This window comes from Ictalurus punctatus, chromosome 15 (assembly GCF_001660625.3).
Source record: "Ictalurus punctatus breed USDA103 chromosome 15, Coco_2.0, whole genome shotgun sequence".
Taxonomy (NCBI): Eukaryota; Metazoa; Chordata; class Actinopteri; order Siluriformes; family Ictaluridae; genus Ictalurus; species Ictalurus punctatus.
In genome coordinates, this window is record NC_030430.2 from 25,784,158 (window position 1) to 25,809,791 (window position 25,634).

A 25,634-nucleotide genomic window follows, 5' to 3' on the forward strand; every position below is an offset into this window, starting at 1 on the left:
AATGTTCATTAAATTGATGTGTAACTGAAATAAATAAGTGATGTAAACATGACAGTGTAACAAAATCACAGGAACTCATCGCAAATGTATATGCAAATTATATGCAAATTTACACAAACTCAGGAGGGAAGCGTAGGATACAAACGTTTTTCCAAACATCTGGATTTTCATTTAATTCACGAATAAATTTTTTTCGTATCTGGTTCGATCAATGCTTTGAAGTCCGTAGATAGGAATGTGGGCGTTTCTGAACTGTGAATATTTGAGTCCATATATGGAGGAAAGTCTTAAACAGGAAGAAGGAAGTGGATGTCATTCATGTATGCATGAGTATGTTTGAGATTGTCAGATACCTATCTATAAAATCTTTGCTTTTTGAAGTGTATCGTTCATGCAAGTTCATACATGAGCCCAAAGACGTGGTTTTATATTTGTTAACAGGAAATAAAAGTGTATATTACGTTTTATTGTTGCTTTTTTTAAACACGTGAATGATTAAGCCTGTGACAGAAGCAGGACGCAACTGAGGCTTGTTTCAACCTGCGTATTCCTCTCAAAATCAGCTCCGAGTCAACAAAACACACCGAGTAATTAATCATGCTAGTTACACTCGGGCTGACAGTGTGTGCTCCCTGCGTAGCGTTCAGGTTCTCCTGCACGGGTACACAGCTTATGGATGTGCTGTTATCGGAAAATAATCAACGTTGGTGTAGTAACAGTAACTCTGCTTCGTCACACCAGCCTGCCGTTGATTATTTACTCTGACAGCGACCAAACACAGTGTTTATCCCTTACATAATGCAGTGACTCAGCAAAAAAAATCAACCGTGAACAGTTTCTTTACGCTGATGTAGCTAATGTAGCTAATGTAGCTAACAAGTGAGTTTAGGATTTTTCTACAAATATAGACTCAAATCTTCATATACTTGCTTCTCTGTAATTTTGTAAAATGGCAGAGATTTAAAGTGTTTACACCGTTAATTTACTTCCTGCTTTCACCGAGGAGGCGGGGGATCAAGGGGCGGAGTCATACCACTGCCTTGCACTACAGTGGAGTAATAAGTGATCCAAGATGGCGGCTTCCAGAACGTTCCAGTGTTCAGCTACATGACAGTAATTCCCACTGTGTCCAGAACCACATCATCGCGTCTGTCTGAATGAACTGTCTGTGGGTTTGAGGACTGAAGGTTTATTTATAGAATTAAAGTAAGTTTTCTATCCCCTCCTCCCACCACCACTTTTTTAAGTAGACTTCCAGAATTTTCCATCTTAGCAAAATATTATGTTTTAAAATAACCACGTTAATTCACTCAGCTACTAGTTTTAATTGCCCCATATAACAGTTAGCTAGAATTCTTTTCACCAGAGTAAAATGTTTGCAAAGCTCGTTAGCAAACATGGTTACTGATATTATACTGTATACTACAGTCAATAATAGCCTAATGATTACACGCTAGCTTGCAAGTAAACGTTCTTTTATGAAGAACCCTTGATGGGTTTGTGAAGAGTGTACAGTACAAGGCCAGCTAACAGAGAACGTTATTAGAACATTTATAAAAGTATTCAGCATGCTGGAAGAAGGTTTGACTGGAACAGTCCAAAGATAACGTTCCTGCAATGTTCTGATAACGTATATAAGTATAAAACCTGTGTGTGTGTGTGTGTGTGTGTGTTACAGTAAAATACTGAGTGACAGGGTGGGGTGATGAAGCAGAGTCACTGTAACCACCTGAAGTCGATTATTTTCCTCTAACAGCATGTCCCCGAGTGTTTTATTCCTCTTACACCACAGCAATTTGCCAAATATATATATATTTATTATTATAGAAGGACGCATTAGACTTTATATATATATATATCTCTTTATAGTTACATTTAATATTCTTGAAATGAGTTAGTTCCTGTCCTCACTCACCAGTTACCGAGAAACTGAAAAGCGTAAAATCTCCTCTGTCCCAAAGATTTCGGAAAACTTAAAGTTTGACACTGGAGACTCCTTCCATAAATGTTAAATAAACATCTCCTTAAAGGAAACTTCACCGCATCAACGGTTAAATTGAATGCGTTTTATTATCAGGGGAGCGACTGCCGTACACCTCCCTGTGAACGAGCTGTTACCATAGAAACGATGACCTATTAGAATGAGCGCGTTAATATAAACCTGTGATTTGCAGCTAGAAGCTTTGAAGCTTTAAACCCAACATCTATTCACACTCCTGAGCTACTCTTAAGCAAATTGAGCCAATAAACAATTGTGTTGTGGTTAATGGATTTACAACATTTCAACAAAAGAACGTTATGGGTTGTTGAAGCGATGCTCTGCGTTAGCTGTTAATGAGGCCTTAAACAACAGCACTGTAAAGACAATGTGGCTAATAACCTGTGTGTGTGTGTGTGTGTGTGTGTCTGTAGGGCTAATGTCTTTACAGCCCAGCGTAACGTCCTGCTAACGGCTATTCAGAGTTGCGGCTCTTCCCACACCGGTGCTGCTGTCGTCTTCTGTCGTCTCCCAGCTCTGTACTGAGAGAAAGATCGAGGTTAGATCACCTCTCGCTTTAAGCCGAGAAGGTCACTGTGCTACATTCAACTCCCGAGACGGCACCAACAATAGAGGACGACCGTGGAATTAGCGTTAGCACCGGTGTCGTTTTCCTCCTCTGGGATGCGGTTTGAAAGCCATCCTTTTGACTCTGACACCTCCTCCGAGTCGGCGCACATAAGGATGAGGACGGCTGTGAAACCTGGGACGTTCCTCCAACAATGACGAACTTTAATTTGTCTCTGTTGAACCCTGCCTTTAGAGCCCATTGTAACGTGGAGTTCTCAAAGTTCCCGGGCTTGTAAAAGAATCCGGTGGACGGCTAGCGAAGCTCGATAGCCGTGGTTACAGGTTAATACAGATCACAAAGGGGGCGGAGCTTGCTATTTCGTCTTTTGTTGGACGGATAACAAAGATGCATCTGGCTTTACGCCTGCACCTTTTGTCCCGTTCAGTTACACCATTACCATCACTGAGCACTGCATGCAGCTGGCCTGCTCTAACACCGAGCATGACCTTTGACCTCTCTCTGAACTGCTTAAGCACCGTGGTTAAAGGAGGGGACTTTGGTTGGGATTTTTAGTCCTAGCTGTGATAAATAAATGCTTTAATTATTATTATTATTATTATTATTATTATTATTATTACTTTTAAATGGCATTACATTTCTATGTTTAGTTACCGTTTAAGTATCATTTCCGGGGTATAATTTTAAAATGAGTTCTCTTATTACATTATTCTAATAAAACGTTATACAGATCTCAAAAATAACCACTCAAATATTTTTCTCCTTTGTACAGCTGCCATTTCCATCACTGCATGTACACGACTGCACGTACAGTACACGCTTTCCAGGGATATATGGCATGATATATGGCATACTTTGAAGTGGGTGGAGCTTAAAGTCTTGTTCAGAGTTGGTTAGGTTTCAGCTAATGCCGTGGACATTATTACAGAACAAAAGAAAAGTGAAATGTTGAAATGTTTGGTCTTTTTAAACTTCAGTATAGATGCAATTTGTCCAAAATTCTGAAAAATGTTTGAACAAATGGATCATTTCTACTGCTGGTGTCTCACCTTCATCACACTTCTGCGCTTTTTCATTTTCGCTACTACGTTTAAAATATTTAAAGTATTTAAGATCCTTTACTTCTATATAAAAAATTTTTTTCAAGAGAAATATTTTAGAGATAATGGTAAAGAAATGGTACAAACACTAACCCCACCCTTAACTCCACTTTAACCACGCCCACAACCCTAAACTTGGTTTAAGTTCATAAAAATAAATTTTCACTATAGAAACATGAACCACGCCCACAACCCTAACCACTGACTGACCTCAAAACAGTGAAGCTGTAACAAAAGGTCTAAAAACTAATGCAGTCTTTAACTCCACCCACTAACTCCACCCACCTAAACTCTAAAGTTTGATTTAATAAGAATGAAGTCACAAGAAACACTACAAACACTAACTCTCCTCTAAACCATGCCTTTAATCCCGCCCACCACCCTGTCCTTTGATTGATGTTATACGAATGAGGTCATAAAAAAAGGTACGAACACTAGCCCCACCCCTAACCTCACCTTTATGACCACCCAAAACTGTTTCCTTGCTTGGACTCAAAGAAATATTATATGGTACAAATAGTGACCCCATCCTAAATCAGACCCTTAACCCTACCCACAAACTTTACCTAGTTTTGCCTAGTCGTAAGAAAGGCTACAAACACAAATTTCATCCTAAATCCCACCCATAACCCTAAACTTGGCTGGATTTCATAAGGATGAAGTCGTAAGGTAAGGCACAAACTCTGACTCTGCCCTTAAATTTATCCTCAACCCCGCCCACAACTCTAAACATCGACTTATTTCAGGAGAATTACACAAGAAGCCACAAGAAAAAAGTAAAAAAAAAATAAAAAAAACACTAATTCTGTCCTTAACCCCGCCCCTAACCCCGCCCACAACTCAAACCTTTGTAACTTGTTACAATTATTTTGTGCAAATTTGCAGCCTGAATCTTTTAAACGCTTCATTATATTAAACTTGAGAATCATTTTAATGGTCTACTTATGCTTTTAATCAGGTAACCCCTCACATTTCTCTTACTTATCTTTTTTTTGTACTTTTCACCTCTTATTCATGAGTTACAGGTCGACTCTCAGTATGAGAGATGACATTGTGTTTTCCCTACAATGAGGTCCTTCACAAATGCAATGCTGTCATGTTTTCCAGGAACTTTTTGAAATGTAAGAGGCTTTCTTTCCTGTCTCACCATCGTCTTGCCCGGGCCTGTTTTAAATGTATCATTGCAGAAAGCCATGAAACAATTTAAGCTGATACTGCCAGTTTCAATTACTAAACCATGCGCTCGCAGTCATTATACTATCAATCTTCCATCTCCTGCACATGTAGTGCGTTCACGCTAACCGGCTCAAAAACAAAACCCAGAGGATACGTGCAGATTTTAAAAGGTTCCTGAAGGGTGCAAGAAGAAACGATGGAACGTTTTGCATAAAACGATGAGGTTACAGGCACATGGTAAACAAATATGACATTAAATGTAAAAAGAAATAGATAAAATGTATGACATGCCATTTTTACTTAATAAAAATTGTCATTGTTAACAAATTGCTGTAATTAATATATAAATGTGTTTCTGGTGGTCTGTAATGGTAGTTTAATGGAATTTGCTGTTCCTAATGGGGTATAATGTGTTTCTGGTGGTATGTAATGGTATTTCAATGGAATGTGTTGTTCTTAATGGGGTTTAATGTGTTTCTGGTGGTCTGTAATGGTAGTTTAATGGAATGTATTGTTTATAATGGGGTTTAATGTGTTTCTAGTGGTCTGTAATGGTAGTTTAATGGAATTTGCTGTTTCTAATGGGGTTTAATGTGTTTCTAGTGGTCTGTAATGGTAGTTTAATGGAATGTATTGTTTCTAATGGGGTTTAATGTGTTTCTGCTGGTCTGTAATGGTGGTTTAATGGAATGTATTGTTTCTAATGGGGTTTAATGTGTTTCTAGTGGTCTGTAATGGTATTTCAATGGAATGTATTGTTTCTAATGGGGTTTAATGTGTTTCTAGTGGTCTGTAATGGTAGTTTAATGGAATGTATTGTTTCTAATGGGGTTTAATGTGTTTCCGGTGGTCTGTAATGGTAGTTTAATGGAATGTATTGTTTGTAATGGGGTTTAATGTGTTTCTGGTGGTCTGTAATGGTATTTCAATGGAATGTGTTGTTCCTAATGGGGTTTAATGTGTTTCTGGTGGTCTGTAATGGTAGTTTAATGGAATGTATTGTTTCTAATGGGGTTTAATGTGTTTCTAGTGGTCTGTAATGGTAGTTTCATGGAATGTATTGTTTCTAATGGGGTTTAATGTGTTTCTAGTGGTCTGTAATGGTAATTTAATGGAATGTATTGTTTCTAATGGGGTTTAATGTGTTTCTGGTGGTCTGTAATGGTATTTCAATGGAATGTGTTGTTCCTAATGGGGTTTAATGTGTTTCTGGTGGTCTGTAATGGTAATGTAATGGAATTTGCTGTTCCTAATGGGGTTTAATGTGTTTCTAGTGGTCTGTAATGGCAGTTTAATGGAATGTATTGTTTCTAATGGGGTTTAATGTGTTTCTAGTGGTCTGTAATGGTAGTTTAATGGAATGTATTGTTTCTAATGGGGTTTAATGTGTTTCTAGTGGTCTGTAATGGTAGTTTAATGGAATGTATTGTTTCTAATGGGGTTTAATGTGTTTCTGGTGGTCTGTAATGGTAGTTTAATGGAATGTATTGTTTCTAATGGGGTTTAATGTGTTTCTGGTGGTCTGTAATGGTAGTTTAATGGAATGTATTGTTTCTAATGGGGTTTAATGCGTTTTTGGTGGTCTGTAATGGTATTTCAATGGAATGTGTTGTTCCTAATGGGGTTTAATGTGTTTCTGGTGGTCTGTAATGGTAGTTTAATGGAATTTGCTGTTCCTAATGGGGTTTAATGTGTTTCTAGTGGTCTGTAATGGCAGTTTAATGGAATGTATTGTTTCTAATGGGGTTTAATGTGTTTCTAGTGGTCTGTAATGGTAGTTTAATGGAATTTGCTGTTCCTAATGGGGTTTAATGTGTTTCTAGTGGTCTGTAATGGCAGTTTAATGGAATGTATTGTTTCTAATGGGGTTTAATGTGTTTCTAGTGGTCTGTAATGGTAGTTTAATGGAATTTGCTGTTCCTAATGGGGTTTAATGTGTTTCTAGTGGTCTGTAATGGCAGTTTAATGGAATGTATTGTTTCTAATGGGGTTTAATGTGTTTCTAGTGGTCTGTAATGGTAGTTTAATGGAATGTATTGTTTCTAATGGGGTTTAATGTGTTTCTGGTGGTCTGTAATGGTAGTTTAATGGAATGTATTGTTTGTAATGGGGTTTAATGCATTTCTGGTGGTCTGTAATGGTATTTCAATGGAATGTGTTGTTCCTAATGGGGTTTAATGTGTTTCTGGTGGTCTGTAATGGTAGTTTAATGGAATTTGCTGTTCCTAATGGGGTTTAATGTGTTTCTAGTGGTCTGTAATGGCAGTTTAATGGAATGTATTGTTTCTAATGGGGTTTAATGTGTTTCTAGTGGTCTGTAATGGTAGTTTAATGGAATTTGCTGTTCCTAATGGGGTTTAATGTGTTTCTAGTGGTCTGTAATGGCAGTTTAATGGAATGTATTGTTTCTAATGGGGTTTAATGTGTTTCTAGTGGTCTGTAATGGTAGTTTAATGGAATGTATTGTTTCTAATGGGGTTTAATGTGTTTCTGGTGGTCTGTAATGGTTCCTTATAGCTCATCTAAGCTTATCCACCTTGTATTAAAATGTGGAATTCCGGTGGGATTTAGAAATAATTGGAAAATTCCTAATGGAAACAGTCAGAAATCTGATGGAAATCATGAAGCCAGTATCAATGAAAGATTTTGTTTCCAGCAGGAAATCTTCTGCCTCTACATTTGATCTTTTCCAGAACTCAGTTTTGCTCAAAGCGAGCTTATAGTCATATACATGCAGATGGAATCTGAGTTACGGCAATAAATCTGCAAGAGAGCGAAACTTTCTTTTACGGTAGGTTTCATTCGGGAGTTTTCTATATTTCTTTCCCATTAACACGAACAGCATTTTAAAAATGCGTTTAAAAAGACCTAAAAGACTAAACCGTAACCCTGAGTTTACCCAGCTGGACCGTTTGTGTATTTGTTTTGTCACGGCATTGGTATGAAAGTGAAATCACAGCATCACGTCACACACGCCGCAGGGCCTTTATGAGTGTTAATTATTAACGACGTCGCTACACGGATGCAACCCCGAGAGAACCTCCGCTCTGACTCTTACACCTGAGTTTAGTCTTCATCGTATCAGGTTGCTTTGAGGGGAGAGTCGTGTAATTTCAAACGCGGTCGTCTGAAGCGGGCTGTTGTTCCGACATGGCCGATCCGTGCACGTGGTGATTAAGACGATGACATCAAAGGCATGCAGTAGCTTCAAAGACACACACGTGTAGTCGTAACAACCTGCAGCACACGACAGTATGATGTCAGGATTTAGTACGCAAGGAGCGTTTCATCCCCGATTCCTCATGATTCACGCTAAATATTGGTACAATGATCTATATAAATAGGTTTGATTGAAGTAATAAACACCGTGTGTGTGTGTGTGTGTGTGTGTGTGTGTGTGTGTGTGAAAAATTTAACCAAACATGTTAAAAACTTTCAGTTATTTTGTTTGTTTTAAGAATGATTTTTACGTGGGTTTCAACCCGAATCGATCATTTTAGAACTGTTTCTTTAACGAGGAGTAAATACGTTCAGGAACGTCACGAGATGTACCGGTTGGCACCGGGACTGCGGTTCATCTCGTCAAGTTGCACAAGATATCTGAGGTTTAGGAGAAAAAGAGAGGAAGAAAGAAAGAAAGTGCTTTCGCTTCGGCGCTTTGGTGATAAACGTTTCACGTCTAGCGCCGCTTCACTTCCGACCCTGATTCATTTGCAAGAGGAGTGCGGAGCGTGCATGAGGGACCACTATACCCCACACAACCACTGCACAAGCATGGGAAAGTATCATATGGGGTTCTCGGATGCTTAACAATCCCACAACACACGGCAGAATGCATGCGAGCAGCCTTCAAAGAGGCTCGTTACTAAAGCTCACTCAGATCGCTGGCTCCTCGCGTCTCAAACGCGATACTTCAAGGGCTTTATCGAGAGTGTGTCTCGGTGCTGTGCTAATCTCGGTGTCTAGTAATGTTCCCTATGGGCTTTATGGAGCTCTTCTTGGAATGTTTACAAGCAGCAGGCAGGCCTACGTGTCGGGAAAACACGAGCCGGGGAAGTTACGCCGCTCTAACGGGGCAATGTTTTCCACGTGTGACGGAAGGCAAAATGGCGGTAACGCCGCCACCGAATCGTCTCACGCCGTCGTGATACGGCGAGTCTGCAAAGCAGGCGTTTCAGAGGAATGACGACACGGTACGGTTTTCATGCCGCACGTCTCGGGTGCTGGTACATGTCCCAACCGGACGGGGGGGGGTTAAGTGGGGGGGGGGGGGGGGGGGGGGGTTAAGTGAGACTGACGGAATTATGTGTCGTGATTTATGGACCAGCAGAGCGTGAAGTGAAAAGCACATTCGCACACATGCGTTCTCCTTCTCTTCGTTTCATTCGACATTCAGAGAAACGATTTGATCTTTTATCTTTCCGTTCGCAAAATCCGGGACGTTTCTCGTTAGCAGACCGTTTATCCTCGTGTCAGCGCATAATGAGACTTTATGGGGAGGCCGTCAGCACGCGGTGTTTTTGATTAATGATAATAAATTCAAGAGAAGAAGGGGGGGAAAAAACACCTCGTGGAACGTTCTGGATAAATGGCCGCCTCGAGCGGGAATTTTTGGTCCGGGTTCAAGATTCAAAGCTCTTAAAGATGGATATCAGCGAGGACGTTTTCCTGTGCAGAGATACGAAGCCGTGGCAGGACTCCAGCTCCGGCTACTGACTCGTCTACACACCTAACTCAAAGGTTCCACATCAGAGCAGGACCAACATCAAGCGCTTTTTTTTTTCTTCTTCTTTTTTTTTTTTTTCCGTCTACACTGAGCAACGGTGTGTTTAGCAAAACAATGCTGAGAACATAATTGTTCTTCTTGATCTCTTTACGACAGAGAACATCTCCAGCACATGCTCGTCAAACAAAACCACCAAAAACAGTAGATTATCCCACAGCGCTCCTGAATCCTGGACTCTGATTGGTCAGAAGGAGTTGATTCGTTTTCTAGAACAGCCGCTCCGACAGTAGCGCAGGTTTATATATTTGTAGCTTATCGTTTCTATAGTAACCGCTGCTTCACAGGGACTCTCCACTAATACATGTATGGAAGGAGTCTCCAGCGTCAGCACTTTATAACAGTCAGAAGTGAAGCTGTAACTTTTCCAAAAGTTTCAGGACGGAGGAGTTTACGCTTCTTATTAGCATCGAGAGAGAGAAAAAAGAGGCAGGTGAGGGAAATAAAACGGCCGTTTATAGCTATAACGTAAAAAAAAATCCTATCACGGTACTTGAAGACATTTTTACGATATAAAGGTTGGCTAACAAACCGCAAGACAGTCACGCCGCATTGTTTATGTGTGCGACGTCTGCAAACAGGCAGAATTTTTTTTTCTTTTAAATAATGGACTATGACAATGAATAATAATATCCAACAGCTAATATCATGTCACTTTCAGTATCTAAAATATTTAATTACGTAATTCTACGTATCTCTAGTCACAAAGGTACAGTCATAAAGTCATAAAAGGGACGGTGTGGAGTTCTTTAATTAATCAATAAAATAATAAAAGTATATTGCTGTGGTATAAGAGGAATAAAACACCTGAGGCCGTGCAAATGATCCCTCCTCTCCGTACTCAGGTTGTAAAATATCATTTCATTCTTGGTGTGTCTGGATATGATTCATTCGTGGCCACGCCTTGTTCAAAATAACCGCCTGTGTTTTACATTTTATTTATCGGAGTGTCGTTGATTCACTAAAAAGTCAAACGCTTCCGAGCCACTTTTCTTTTTCAGCTCACATTAATGGTTAACTTCGTTCCCCGGTCAGCAGATGACCTGACGATGAAGCCGCCGTCCTCAGTGATGCAAACTAGCGCACACAAAGCTTCACACTTCTACAAAACCGTATGATTTATGTCTTTTAACGCTTCTCTCAGTTCTCTGGTTTAACTTTAACTAATCCCCTAACCCGGCCCTCCAGTCAGATCTGCTCTGTTTCCATCCTCTTGATTCCTCTGAAAGCAGCGACTGATAGGAGCGAGGGACGGTGCGGAGGTCTTTAGTTCGAGTTCCGGGGCAGGAAGTTAGCATGCGGGACACGTTCTCGGGTTCTGGAGCGTTAACATTTGGCCCTTTTTTCACGGAGCCCGGTCTGCATTTCGTGGCTCTCTGATGGAGTTGTTGTAGCAACAGACGGTTTAAGGGCCTGAAATGAAGAGGAAGTGGGAGTCGTCCATCAACTGAGAGTCGCCGTGTGTGTCTGACATAACCAAGTTCTCCAAATGACGCTTTTAGAACGAAGAGCTTTGTACACTAGAACCTTTAGAATCATGTTGAAATGATTTAATACAATGCTTTCTGCTCAGATTCCAAAGATCTGCATTTGGTTCAATGCACAAACCCTTCTCTCCAGCTGTGCACTCACAGTTACAGTATTCCTGGAGAACCTTCTGGGAGTGTTTCCCAATCGACTCTTAAAGAACCCTTGGAGAACCTTTTATTCTAAGCGTGAATCATGTACTAAAAGCTCAATGTTAAACTCCTGAAAGTTTCTAGATATTAATAAGAAAATAATTTGGAGTCACGAAAACACTTTTTTTTCGTTGTAGCATTCTCTGTAGAACCATTAAGGGTTCTCTGTTCATTACTGCAAATAAATAAACTACACCCTTAAGTGTTCGTTGGTGTCCCTCTGGGGGAAACATTAAAGGTTCTCTGTGGAACCCTACAATAAAGTATTCTCCTGTCGGAAAGAGTTCCAGGTTCCACGAAGAACCCTCCAACAAACTCTAAAAGTACCACCGAAGAAGCCTTTATCTACGGAACTCCAAATTATTGCTCATTATTTTCTTCTTAATATCTCGAACCTGTCGGGAGTTTAACATCATGCTCTTAGGGTCCGTTGCCTGATTCAGGGCCCTCAGCCTCCTCAAACGGTTCCACTTAGAACCCTTTCTGATAAATGTTCTACCATGGGAACCTATTTAACATTTATCTATCTGGGTATGTGGTACAGTTTTATTCAAAACAAAGGTTCTGCAAGGGTTTTTTAAGGGTTCATTGGATGAGGGTTCTACTTGGAAGTACCAAGAAGCAAAAAATATTACACCCCTGACAGGTTCTAGATATTAATATGAAAATAATAAGCATTAATTAGGAGTTCATACGCACACTCTTGGAACTAAATCATTCTTTTAAGGTTCTCCGCTTCCAAAAATGTGTTCTACTTGGAACCCTTTCTTCTCCGTAACACCAGAACAGCTCAGTTAAACTGATTTTTAGGTACGATGAACATTCATATGACTTTTTTATGCATTTATGAACGTTAAGGGACAACCGAAGAACCTTGTACGGGTTCTAATTTTTTTAAAGAATGTAGTAGTCCTCGTTACGTTGTAATCTTCGGTAGATTTAAAAATCAAACGTCAGGTAAAATAAGCATCTTATCGACAGTCTACTAAACCCGCATCCGACGGGTTCGGAGGTCCGCCGATCTACGGAGCCGACACCTGGACCGTAAAAACAAACGAAGCCGATGGAATGCATTAGGTTTGAGTTTAATGGCGCTAACATCTGCGAGAAGAACCGTGTAAAAGTCACCCATAATTCCACAGAAGTGTTGCCCGAGCGGACCGAGAGGCGATGTGCACAACCCACAGGAGAAAATGACAGTATAAATAAAACATTCATATAAAAATACAAATACTCTTTTCACAAAATATACTCTCAGTGTAAAGTCCAGTTTGTCTGGGATTTAATCACTACTGCGGTTAAAAAAAAGAAAAAACATCGAGGTTTTAATCAGGAGTTATTCCACTATCGCACCGTGCGTGATAATCCAGACTAGCAGCAAAATAGAGCGGAGATTATTTATAAGAAGGCATGCTGTTGCTACAAGGAAAGATCCAGCATGCCAGTAGTATTTCAGTGGTATTTCAGTAGTATTTCAGTAGTATTTCAGTGGTATTTCAGTAGTATTTCAGTAGTATTTTCAGCTTCCAGTGTGAATTGAAGCAGCTCTCACTACTAACAGCCACTATTTCATATCTCAAGCCAAGACGAATGATAGTAGGTTCATAAATAAATAAAAATCGTGTCTTTAAATGAATTGTCAACATGCTTAGCGCGCACACGCTCATCATCATCGCAGGAAAGTCTAACAGTGGAGCGTGAAACACATTTCAGACAGCTCCAGAGTCACCTGGACGCCGCGGGGCCTCGTGAGGCGCTCGGAATGCACGAGGACGGACTTCGTTCAGTCCAGGAAGTGATCATAAAGTCATCCAGTGGTTATATTGTGCAGCAACATGAACAGCAACATCGACATCCTGGAACAAAACCCCTCCAAAGAAAACCCCCCACCATCCGAGCGGCGGACGTGACGCGATACGCCTTCGATCACTTGCACGTGTACACCTCTGTCCTCTCGCTGCAGGTGTTGCACTTGACGTAGCAGCACCACAGGAACTTGCAGTTGCACTGCCACACCCGCGAGTACTGGTGCGTGTTGTAGCCCCTCCCACAGCACATCAGGTCGCAGCTGTTGGAGTGGTGCGTGATGGTCTTGTTGCACACCCGTCCGTGCGTCCCCACGCTGCCCGTCACAGGGTCCGGCTCACAGTAGCTCGGCGACTTCTCGATGTACACCAGGTCCGTGTCCATGGGCTTGCGGTAAGAGAACGGCTTCTTGATCTTCAGGAAGGTCGGACGCTTGTTGCGGCTGGCTTTGACCGGCTCCACGTGCACCGCCTGCAGGTACTTGTCCTTTAGGATGTAGCCCAGCTCGCGGAACTTCGGCAGGGTCGTCCAGCATGTTTTGGTGGTGCAGGAACCCGACACGCCGTGACACTTACACTCCAGATGCATGCTACGCTCCAGGACCTGTCCGGGAGAAAAGACGTGGAACAAATCAGCTGTGTACATAACGCACGAAAACTGGAACTACATGTTTCATCACCTGGCTGCTGAAATGGTTCCTCTTGGTTTTAAATTCCACGGCGAGAACCGACTGACCGGAGACATCCAGGGACACGTGTCTTCGTCTAACTCAGTGTGCTCCCTAACATATACGTCCTTTTCCTCTCCACATTAAAGGTGCAGTCAGTCATTTCGGTGGAACCGACAATCAAATCTTCAGTGTTCCCTCCAAAGCCATAGGGTTCTTCAACGGTTCTTAGGGCTTCTTAGCTTGGTAAAAAAAAACCTTCTTAGAACCATTATTTCTATTGTAGGGTTCTGTATAGAGCTTTACAGTTCTAGATTTAACCTGGTCTAAATTTGCTAGTCAGAAGAGGCGGAGCTTAATCGTATAAAAGAATTGCTTATTCTCACCTCCTTGTTCTGATTGGTTGGATGTCGGCAGACTAAAAATCACACCCTTAACCCCGTTCACACTAGCAAGCGATAAGTCGCTCGTGTTGCTTGTTGTTTGTCTCTTGTGGGCGTGGCATGTCCAGCTTCTTGTTTTTTTTTTTTTTCAAATGATGGCTATTCAGTATATAATAGCTATATATATATATATATATATAAAATAAAGCTAATGAGTTAAACACAAATGAAATGATGTAGGTAGTGTGAACACATACCTAAACAAGAACGCCTATAAGATATAAGATTTCTAATTCCTCAATACAAAACTATACGGGACAATGTCCGGTTTCACACCCGACCCGAGTGAAAGGAGTTAAGTGAAACTGCTTTAAAAGTTACTCTGCGAGACGAGGAGAACGTCTTAAACCGTATTCTCACCCTCGCACAAAGTTCCCCTCTTTCCTCCTCACACACCACCAATCAACATGACCTTTTCAGAGCCACTTATCCGTTAAATGCAGTGGCTAAAACGGCGGATAGCTTTTGTTATCTCCTGTTTAGCAGTGAGCAACGATGGCCAAGATGTCATTACATCAGCCAGCATTCATTAAGACTCCGAAAGTGGAAACGTCCCAACAGAGGCTTCTTTTAGCAGCCGAGAGACCAGACCTACAGATAGAATGAACCTGGACGCGAACTCGGCCCGCTAAAAGGCAATTTAGCCGTTTAGATAAGCCAGCGTGAATTCTTTATAAAAGCTCGTGGAACAAGCTAGAGACAAGATGGAGGCTTCTTTTCCTCCTCATTAAACCTGAGCAGTGAGATTTATTGAGCTGGAAGCGATGTTGGGCGTCTGAACACGCGGATTCCTACTGCTATTGATGAGAAGAAGAAAAGATGCATCACACACACACACACACACACACACACACACACACACACACACACACAAAAGCTTTTATGGAGACGATTTAGCCTGGAGATATGAACTCGCACCACATCAAAGGCCACAGGAGGTGGGACGGAGAGAGGGAGAGAAGGACGACTCTCACTCATACGATGCAGGTGAAAGTAGAAAAAAAAAAGTCATTTAGAGAAGCTAAAAGGTCTGACACACAAAGGCAGGGCGTGGAAGAGATGAAACATGTCGCCGTTGCTCACCATTAGCCGGAGAGATGAAACCTATAGGGGATCGCGGTGTGAGTCAGTGCCTTGTAAACTGAGCAGAACATGGGGGAGCGAATGCTTTTGTGTAGATCCTCTGATCTGCTTTGGTAATCAAACTCTGCCACTTAAACTGCTCTTAGCCCCTAAAAGCTTTTCATTATTGAGCTGCCAGGTCCGACTCGGCCTCGGAACCGGACTCGGTGCCAGGATGCTGACGGCCGAGCGCGGAGATGCCAAGAGCAGAGTGCGTCTCCGCCTCGGACTTCCTTTTAGATCCGTCAAGTATATCAGGTTTAACTCGAGGTCAGCAAATCACACGTTTATATTCCAATTCGTTATCGTTTCCATAGTTACAGTCCGTTCACAGGGACTTGTCCGGCGAACATGCCACGTACACAGACTGTTTAAAAAACTTGGGCATGGTAAAGCTTCCTGTAAGGAGAAGCGTTTATATAACACTCGCGGAAGGAGTCTCCAGTGTCGGGAGTTTTTCAACACTCTACTCTAACAAGCTGCGATTTCTTCCCTGAGAAGCCGGTGACAGAACGACTGTTTATAGCTGGTATAACGTAAGCGAGAACAGGAACTGACCTGCTTCACAGACGTTCCACAACGTAAAGACGTAACTATAAATGGATAAAAAAAAAAAAAAAGTACGACGTTTCATTAAACGCTTAATAAATGAAACGCTTTTGGACGTGCTGTTTTAGGAAAATAATCCACCGTCAAGGCAACAGGAAGTCCACTTCATCACACCAGCTGCTGATTATTTTCCTGTAATTACGTACACCGTCGTCGTGTTCCGTTCCTCACCGAACAAACCGTGAATTCAGGATTAACGCCCCATCAGTGCAGAGGTTATTTATTATTATATATTATTATATTAACTTATTAACTAGAACACCTCGATGTTAGCGCGAGAGGCGGGGCTTTCTTGATCGACGAGTGAGTAGAGACACCTAACATCACCAAAAATCACTGACCACGCCTTTAACATAAAGCAAACTAGCACTACTCGACCGGGATTGCGTAAGTAATTAATGCACGTTTCATGTTGTTCACCATGATCCACGTACCTTCCGTCCCACCTCGTTGTTATGGAGGTTCATGAGAGTCCTGGCGCTCTGTTTGATCTCCCGAGCGTCCATGAAGACCTTGGAGAAGCCGAGGCCGTAGCGGATATCGGCCGAGCAGCCGCCCCACTTCCACCCGTCCGCTCGGCCGTGGAACCCCTGCTTTTCCTTATCACAGCTGCACTCGCTCAGGTTCCCCTGCGTACACGCCGCCGTGATGGCGTGGGCCACGCCCGCTGCGATGATGGCGTACGTGAACGCGGCTTCTTTACTGCCTGAAACACACACACGCACACACACGCTTTCATGAATACAGACTGAGAACCAAAATATAAAGGAAAAACTCCACACCCCTACAACGGACCGTACCATTTCCTTACACGCTTGTAACTGGTGTAAAGTTTTCTTTGAATATGTGGCACTAGCTGGACGCTAACAACAAGCTGGTTAACGTATCTAGCTAGCTAATTCTCCATCGCAGTCAGCGCCTCATTTGCAGTTAAACCACGTTCTTATTGGCTAAAGACTGCTGGGATGGATTTACCCCGCTAGAATTTCGCTAACTTAGTTACTTTAACACATATGACCTCATCGTATAGCTGAATAATTCGTAAGCTACGTTCACGAGGCTTTCATGGCGTCTGTCAGAAAACTAAATGCTAAAACATCTTTGACTGTTTTGTTAATAAGGAATCGTTAAGGAGTCATTCATTTTCAGTCCTACGAGAACAAACTCGTACCTACACGAATACTCTCAGTTTGTCTCCATGGTGGAAAGAACGGCCTCCTCGGCTACGGATTCTTTAGTGGTCAGTCGTGTAGATGAGGTCGTGTTTGGAAACACGCAGCACGTGTTTGAAATGTTTCCGGATATGTTTGTAGGCGTTCTCATTTTCCTGCATGTATTCGCACATCTACGACGCTTGCATATAAAGTGTGTACGGTTTTAAACGTGTGTCACGTCTTTATGAAAGGACAGAGAGAGAGAGAGGGAGAGAGAGAGAGAGAGAGAGAGAGAGAGAGAGAGAGAGAGACCTCTACATTCTGTACATCCTGAGGTTATCACACATCTTCCTTTTGATAAATCATTTACACACCGGAGTGTTTGCGTAATCGGCGTGGAGATAACAGCGAACCTCAATGTACATTAAAACACAACGTAAATCATAAATCATCAGCTGGTGTTAATAATTATAGAAAACATATTCAAATATATCTAAATGGCCCGAATCTTCCCCTCTTTATCTCTCTGCATAATATACAGTATAAAGTATATTTAACACACACTCGATGTTGTGTAATATACTGCACAATAATAATAATAATAATAATAATAATAATAATAATAATAACAGCAATTTATATCGCACCTTTTATACTTTAAAAATTTTTTTACAAAGTTTTTAAAATATGTTCATTTAATCCTTTTTATGTCAAGACTTTTAATGATTATTATTTTTGAAATACTTATTTTTTAAATTTCATTCAATTTTAATTATTATTATTATTTTTTAAGTATATTATTTAATACTTTTACATGTAAAGAACTTTTTGTATTTTGGTCATTTCTTTGTAATGTATTCATTTTTATTTGTATAAATATTGTACAATTAATCATAATAAAAAAATATTGTCATAATTAAATGTACATGTAAAGAACATGTATTGATTATTTAAATGGGTTTTTTTTTATTTAATAAGATGTATATGTAAAAAAAAAAAAAACTTTTATTTTGATATTTTTAAAATACTATTACATCATTTTGATGTGTAAAGAACTTGCACTGTTTATCATTTCTGTAAAGAAGTTTTATGTAAAGATTTTAAAGCCACATTGTAACGAAAAGACAGAGGACGAACTCTACATTTTGGCCTGAGAGGAACCGGCTTTCCCTCCTGAACACATTTATTTAACTCCGCAATAAAATTCTCCGAATTCGCAGTTTGACACGGAGCCGTAAAGAACCGGAGAACCGGCGTTTATTTCATAACTCTGTTTCAAAGCAGAGGAATTTTCCTGCTACAGCACTTTAATCGCACTAAATAACAGAACGGCGTGGAACGTGTGCGATAGAACGTGACAAACGCAGAAACAGACGCGCTGACTGGTTCCTCTGAACTCGCTTGGGCGTCTGCGCCGGGGGGCGGAGCTTTAATATTCATTTACAAAACCAACAAGAACAGAACACACCTGGATCTCTGTCTACCTGCATGACCTGAGGGAACCAAACACACACTCATCTCATCTCACAGACATCTCAGGCATGCAGAACGCCAAAAAAAAAAAAAAAAAAAAACACAACAAAAAAAAAAACCTTGAGCAGAACCGTTCCGTCGCTCAGTGCGCCTCTGAAAAATCTCTAAACTTTAACAAGTCTTAAGGGTTCTTCAGCTGTTCTCCTGCAGGAAAGTTCTATGTAGAACCCTAGCATAGAGCGTCCCCCTATCAGAAAGGGTTCCATGTAGAACCATTTTTAGCAGTTAAAAACCTTAAGCTCCTTCCATGTTTTTAGAGGTTCTATGTAGAACCCTACGACAAAGAGGTTCCCTCGCAGAAAGATCTCCAAGCAGAACCATTTTAAGTGGCTAAGCTTCTCTTAAAGGTTCTGTGGAGAACTCTTCAAGAAAGGGGTTTCCTGTCGGAAAGATTTCCAAGTAGAACCATTTTAAGCAGCCGAGAACGCTTAATCATCCAGTGAACGGTTGGCAGCTTCTACACCTTAAAGCTTTGATGTAGAACCTTCAACAAGGAGTTTTCCTACCACGTAGCACCGTTTAAGTGGCTAAGAACCCTCAGCAGCCTCTGCACTTTGAAAGATTCCTGAATAGAACCATTCTAAGGGGCTGAGAAACGTTCCACACCATAAACTGTTCAATGTGGAACCCTACAACAGGGTGTTTCCCTATCAGAATGGCAGCTAAGAACCATTAATTAGCCAAGGAACCCTTAGCAGATTCTACACGCTTAAAGGTTCTTTGTGTTCCCCTCCAACATTGTATTTTCCAGCCTTATCCAAGGAACACCAGGTGCGAGGTGCACTTTTGGAAACAAGTAGGACTTCTGCAATGGTTCTCTGTGGGTTCTTTGGATAGTTAAAGATTTGCAGCTTTCCAGAAAGGGTCTACTTGGAGCTCTTTCTGATAGGGAAGCCCTCTATCGCATGGTTCTAGGTAGATATTTTTTTAAGAACCCTTTAGATTGTAGTTACGACATAAGAAAAAAAGCGTTTACAGTCTTTGAGGGGAAAACAGTTGGAGTTTAAAGTTTTATCAAGGGTTCTTTGGATAGTTAATGGTTCGTAGCTTTCGAAAAGGATTAAACTTAGAACCATTTCTTATAGGAAAACACTCTGTTGTAGGGTTCTGTATAGAGCCTTTAAAGGTTCCCACAAACTCATAAACCAGAGAACAATCTCAGGTGCCCTTTTCCCCTAAAAGTGTAATGAGGAATTCGCACAATTGGGGGGGGGGGTTCCTCGAGGGTTCTTTATTGGTTCTAAAGGTTTGTAGCTTTTTAAAAGGTCTCTATCGTAAAGAACATTATAGAGTGCCTTGTTTTCTTGTTTTCAAGAATGACTACTGTATGTTCTTTGGGGAAGAAAAGTTCTTCAAGGGTTCATCAAGGGTACTTAAAGGTTTGGAGCGTTCAAAAAGAGGTTCTACGTGGAACTCTTCCTGACAGGGAAGCCCTCTTTTGTAGGGTTCTACATAGAACCTTTAAAGAACATTATAGAGTGCCGTGTTTTCTCGTTTTCTAAAAGTTATAAGAATGAATATTGTACACTCCCGGGGGGGTGGAAAAGTTCTTCAGAGGTTGCTCAAGGGTTTTTAAAGGTTTGTAGCTTTTTTAAATTGTTGTTCAATGGTTCTTCAAGGATTCTTCAGGGTAAATAAAGGTTCTTAGCCTCGTATAGGGCTCTAAAGATATTTTATTCCTTATCCAGGAAAGAAAATCAAATGTCCACGTCTGCAGTTGATGATCTGAGGTGTGCTTGGTGTGAAGTTTGCTTCTCTCTCTCTCTCTCTCTCTCTCTCTCTCTCTCTCTGTGTCTCTCTCTCTCTCTCTCTCTCTCTCTCTCTCTCTCTCTCTCTCTGTGTCTCTCTCTCTCTCTCCCTCTCTCTCTCTCTGTGTCTCTCTCTCTCTCTCTCTCTCTCTCTCTCTCTTTTTAAATCAGAGATTATGAAGCTTAATGATGATGTTTTGGAGAACTTAAACGATTTGGGCGTGTGTTTAATTACAGAAAACATTCTGTAACTCTGAGTTAGGGTAAAGAAACACGAGAGTGTGTTTGGAGCATGATCGTTGTGAACGCTAATTAATTCAGGAATTAATTCAGGAGTTAATTTATTTCGCAGGTGTTCATTCAGCATTGAAGATTTTGCTGTGTGCTTTCACACGTTGCCAGGTTGGCTGTTTTAGCCTCGGGTTCAGGAGCGAGCGGTTACTCAACTCTGAGAACGCATTTCCTTCACAGTCACACTGTTACGCAACTCATGTCGTGTCCCTGAACGCAGAAAGAATCGAACCGAACCCTACAGGGTTAAATGAACACCTCTGAACTGAACGAACTCTGACACCGTGAGAGAGTGAGAGATCACCCGGGGTGAGGCATTCATCCTGAATTAATGGGTTCTGGGGGGTTTTTTTACCGCATGCAGAACCGAATGAACTCCTGTACTGTTGCATCATGCATGCATGCATTCCTGCACATGTTCCTGCACCATGCAACAACAACAACAACAACAACAACAACAACCAAAAAAAAAAGGGAGCATTTTCCAACATACCCACTTTCAGCTCTTTTCCGAAGACGGTCCTCTCGCCGAGGGCGGAACAGTTCCACCGGCCGTTCCTGAACTGAAACTGACACTCGTTGATGCCCATTTGTGCTCCTTCTCCTATAACGATGATGGCGTCCGGTCGACTCTGGCAGATGATCCTCTGTCGTGGTGCGAGTCCTGGGATTTTATTGCAGATGATGCTGGCTCCCAGAGCTATCACTGACGAGAACCCTCTACAGTGGATTCAAAAATATATAGCACATGTATCTGCTGCATTCACACAGAACGGAGAAAAGCATCACTATATACCGACAATCCTGCAACACACGCACTCTCAGAAATAAAGGTACCAAATGGTACTTTTCCTTGCCGGTGTTGTGGTACCTTTTCATTACACCTTTTCAAAATTGCACAAATTCACCTTAAGGAGCACTAAAGGTACTTTTACTCTAAACGCTAATTACAGTTACATCATATGCATCTTTACAGCTTTCAAAGAAACGTACTAAAGGTACAACATGTCCCTTTATGGTACCATTCTAGCAACAAGGAAAAGTACCACCTGGTACCTTTATTTCTGAGGTGGGGGTTAGTTGTTATAATAATTTGTTCTGCTGGTTTATGTTGTTCATTCATAGGTTATTGTTGATGTGTATTATTGTACCTTTGTTACAGGTTAATCTGTCTGTCTATCCATCTATCTATCTAATATCTATCTATCCATCTATCTGTCTGTCTATCTAATATCTATCTATCCATCTATCTGTCTGTCTATCCATCTATCTATCTAATATCTATCTATCCATCTATCTGTCTGTCTATCTAATATCTATCTATCCATCTATCTGTCTGTCTGTCTGTCTGTCTATCTGTCTATCTATCTATCTATCTATCTATCTATCTGTCTATCCATCTATCTGTCTGTCTATCTAATATCTATCTATCTATCTATCTATCTATCTGTCTGTCTATCTAATATCTATCTATCCATCTATCTGTCTGTCTATCTAATATCTATCTATCTATCTATCTATCTGCCTATCTATCTATCTGTATATCTATCTATCTGTCTGTCTATCTAATATCTATCTATCTATCTATCTATCTATCTATCTATCTATCTGTCTATCCATCTATCTATCTATCTATCTATCTATCTATCTGTCTATCCATCTATCTATCTATCTATCTAATATCTATCTATCTATCTATCTATCTAATATCTATCTATCTATCTATCTATCTAATATCTATCTATCTATCTATCTATCTAATATCTATCTATCTATCTATCTATCTATCTATCTATCTATCTATCTATCTATATCTAAAGTAAATAACCGAACATGGTAAAAGAATCAGCTATTTTTTTTAATTGATTAATCTATTAATCTATTATTTGATAAGCGTATTATTATTGTTGTTGTTGTTGTTGTTGTTGTTGTTGTTATTATTATTAGCGTATTATCGGAGCCGCAGATAAATTCTACTATTACACAAGAGGGGCGTTAAATGTCATGCGGACTGTTTTAATAACTCATTATAACACTTCTGGGATGATATTGGGCTCGTGATCGGTAGTGATTACTGTTAATAAACACATGGAACATTTTACAAACGTTTTATTTCCCGATTTTATTTCCCGGATTTTTAAAAGCGCACTGAGGTCGAGGAGGGTTTTACGCGCTTCACACGCGCGCGCGCGCGCACACACACTTGGTGTACAGTGTGTATAGTGTGTGTGTACAGTGTGTATACTGTGTACGGTGTGTGTGTGTGTGTATAGTGTGTGTATAGCGTGTACAGTGTGTGTATAATATGTGTAGAGTGTGTACGGTGTGTGTGTATAGTGTGTGTATAATATGTGTACGGTGTGTATAGAGTGTGTGTACAGTGTGTGTGTGTGTGTGTGTGTAAACCCCGCAACTCTGCGTGAAACTCACCCGATCTTCAGGTAGATTATTCCGAGACAGAGGAAAATGCGGAATATCCAGCGTCGCGACTTGCGGCTCATGATGAAGAGTGAGAGAAACACACACACACACACACACACACACACACACACACACACACACACACACACACACACACAGCCGGAAGTTTGATTTCAGGTGTCAGAAGCAGGTTAAAATGCAAAGTTTCCGCATGTGCAGGAGGTCCAGGTGGAGGTCCAGGTGGAGGTCCGGGTGGAGGTCCGGGTGGAGAACAGTAGCTTCAGCAGGGGGTCCAGGTGGAAAAGAGGGGGTTCATGTAGTGTTCGGGAGCTTCAGGTGGTGATCAGGTGGTGATCAGGTGGTGTGCAGGCGGTGTGGAGGGCGCATGGTGTCGGTGTCGCGGTGGCGGAGATGAAGCTCATGAAGATCACTGATCTCTGCTCTCAGCCTGTGTGTCTGCCTCCTCCTGCGGGACCTGCGACTCTCTCTGCCTCCTCCTCCTCCTCCTCCTGCGGTAGAGTGTGTGTGTGTGTGTGTGTGCGCGCGCGCGTGTGTGTGGGTGTGTTCTGCTTTACACAGATCTGAGCCCACCTGTGGAGTAGGAGAGATACTGCAGGGATGCTCACTCACCTGTTCTCTACTGTACTGGAACTAATCAATTCATTTATTCAAACATATTATATATATTTTCTTATTGGTAATAAATACATTTTTTTCTTAAATACATTCCAATCTATTATTTAATTTAATTATCATTTGATTATTCATTTATTCTCCTTAAAGCAGATTATTCAGTAATTCAGTAGGATACAGAAAAGGGGTTCTTTGGACGATTTTAGCTTTCTGGTTCTTCATAGAACTGCACAGAAAGTTCCCCAAGTCAAACCAAAGAACCCCTTTATTGTGCTAAACTTCACCTGACCTTCTTCTCCTAAAAGTAAAGTTAGAAGAACGAGGAGTGTACGCTCTTCAGAGGAAAAAGAGGCGCAGAATCCGTAAAGGTTCTTTTGCGGTTCGTACCGCACACTTACCCATTTGATACACACTTTCTCCAAAACACAAGGTTCCACAAGGGTTCTTGATGGTTCGTTGGGTAAATTCGGGTTCTTAGCTTCCAAAAATAGCATAGGACTTTCTAATTTTGTAAAAGTAAAGTTTACTAGGTAGAAACACAAATCTTTATAAACAGTTCGAATCAAATCTACGAACGGATTTCACCTGGAAAGAACCTTGTTATGAAGCTAAGAACCCTCACTCAACCCTGAAAGGTTTATTGGATAATTAAGGGTTCTTTGCTTCTAAAAAAATAAAAAATTTTAAAATAATAATAATAATAAAAGGGGGGACTGTTTGGAACTGATAGGAGAGCACTGAAACTCACAGATTATTATTCAGAAAATTATTCCGGAATCTCACTAAGAGAACAGGAAAAACAAAGTTCCCCAAGGGTTCTTGGGATGATTCAACCCTTTCTCAGAATCCTCTGTTGTAAGGTTCTACATAGAGCCTTGAAAGGTTCCCGGAAAAAAGACAAACCAACCAACCTCTTAGCTTGCTAGACCTTTAATGAATGCTTTAGAGTGCCCTTTTTTCTAAAAGTGTAGTTAGAAGAACTAACTACACTTTTTTTTTTTTTTTTTTTTTTTTTTGGGGGGGGGGGGGAGGGGCATCGGAGTTCTTCAAAGGTTCCTTAGGGGTTCTTTGTATAATTAAAGTATTTGTAACATTCTAAAGTGTTCTACTTGGAATTCTTCAAAGGTTCTCATCAGATTTTTTTAATTATTATTATTTCTGTCACATTTACAATTTATTTTAATCAGTTTCACTGTAATACTGAGATCTAGTCTACAAGTTGTTTACTTTACATGGCTTGAGGGCTCTTCAGGTGTCCCTGTAGAGAAACTGCAATATTTTTTTCTTTATGAACAATGGTTCTAAGCAGAATTTTATAAAGCTAAGAATGTTTAACTTTCTAAAGAAACACTGCTCTTTTTTTCTAAGAGTGTAATAAACTTCTGAGAGATGTGCTGAGGTGCAGAATCTGATGAAGAAGATGGCGGGTTTTTAATTCCACACAGAAGCAGAGACCGTGGTGCAGTTGTGATCTACTGATCTGCAGGTTATTGGTTCTAATCCCAGGACTTCCAGAGAGCCACTGATGTGGCTGTGATGAGACTCTGAGCTGCTCAGGTATCAGGAGCTTGGACTGGACTTCATTTGTGTTCACACTTTAGATAGAATATCTGCCAAATAAATCAGTGTAAAGACCTGAGATGTGCTGTGTGTGTTAATCATAACTGCAGTTATTCCGCCCCCTGCTGACTGAAAGAGGTCATTACTCTTATAATACACACCTTGTGTATGGATGATGCTTTTATGTTGGCTTTAATAAAAACAAAACAAAACAAAACAAAACAAAAAATAAGTCTTCAGATGATGAAACGTTTGCTAACTGTTTGCTAATTGCAGTGAATATGTGCCCGTCGGATTAATTTGCTTTCTAGCTAAAAAATACATCTTTCATTCATTTTAATG

At 40.8% G+C, this 25,634-nt stretch overlaps 1 protein-coding gene across 1 annotated transcript; it reads right to left on the reverse strand.

The window, feature by feature from the left end:
- Window positions 1-12,374: 12,374 nt before the first annotated feature.
- On the reverse strand, window positions 12,375-23,628 carry LOC108276349 (protein Wnt-7a). The gene is made up of 4 exons (XM_053686359.1): window positions 23,109-23,628; window positions 21,172-21,398; window positions 16,387-16,658; window positions 12,375-13,714 (listed from the first exon to the last, which is right to left on the reverse strand). The coding sequence occupies exons 1-4, from the start codon at window positions 23,177-23,179 to the stop codon at window positions 13,232-13,234; spliced, it is 1,053 nt and encodes a 350-aa protein (XP_053542334.1). The 5' UTR covers window positions 23,180-23,628; the 3' UTR covers window positions 12,375-13,231.
- Window positions 23,629-25,634: the final 2,006 nt, after the last annotated feature.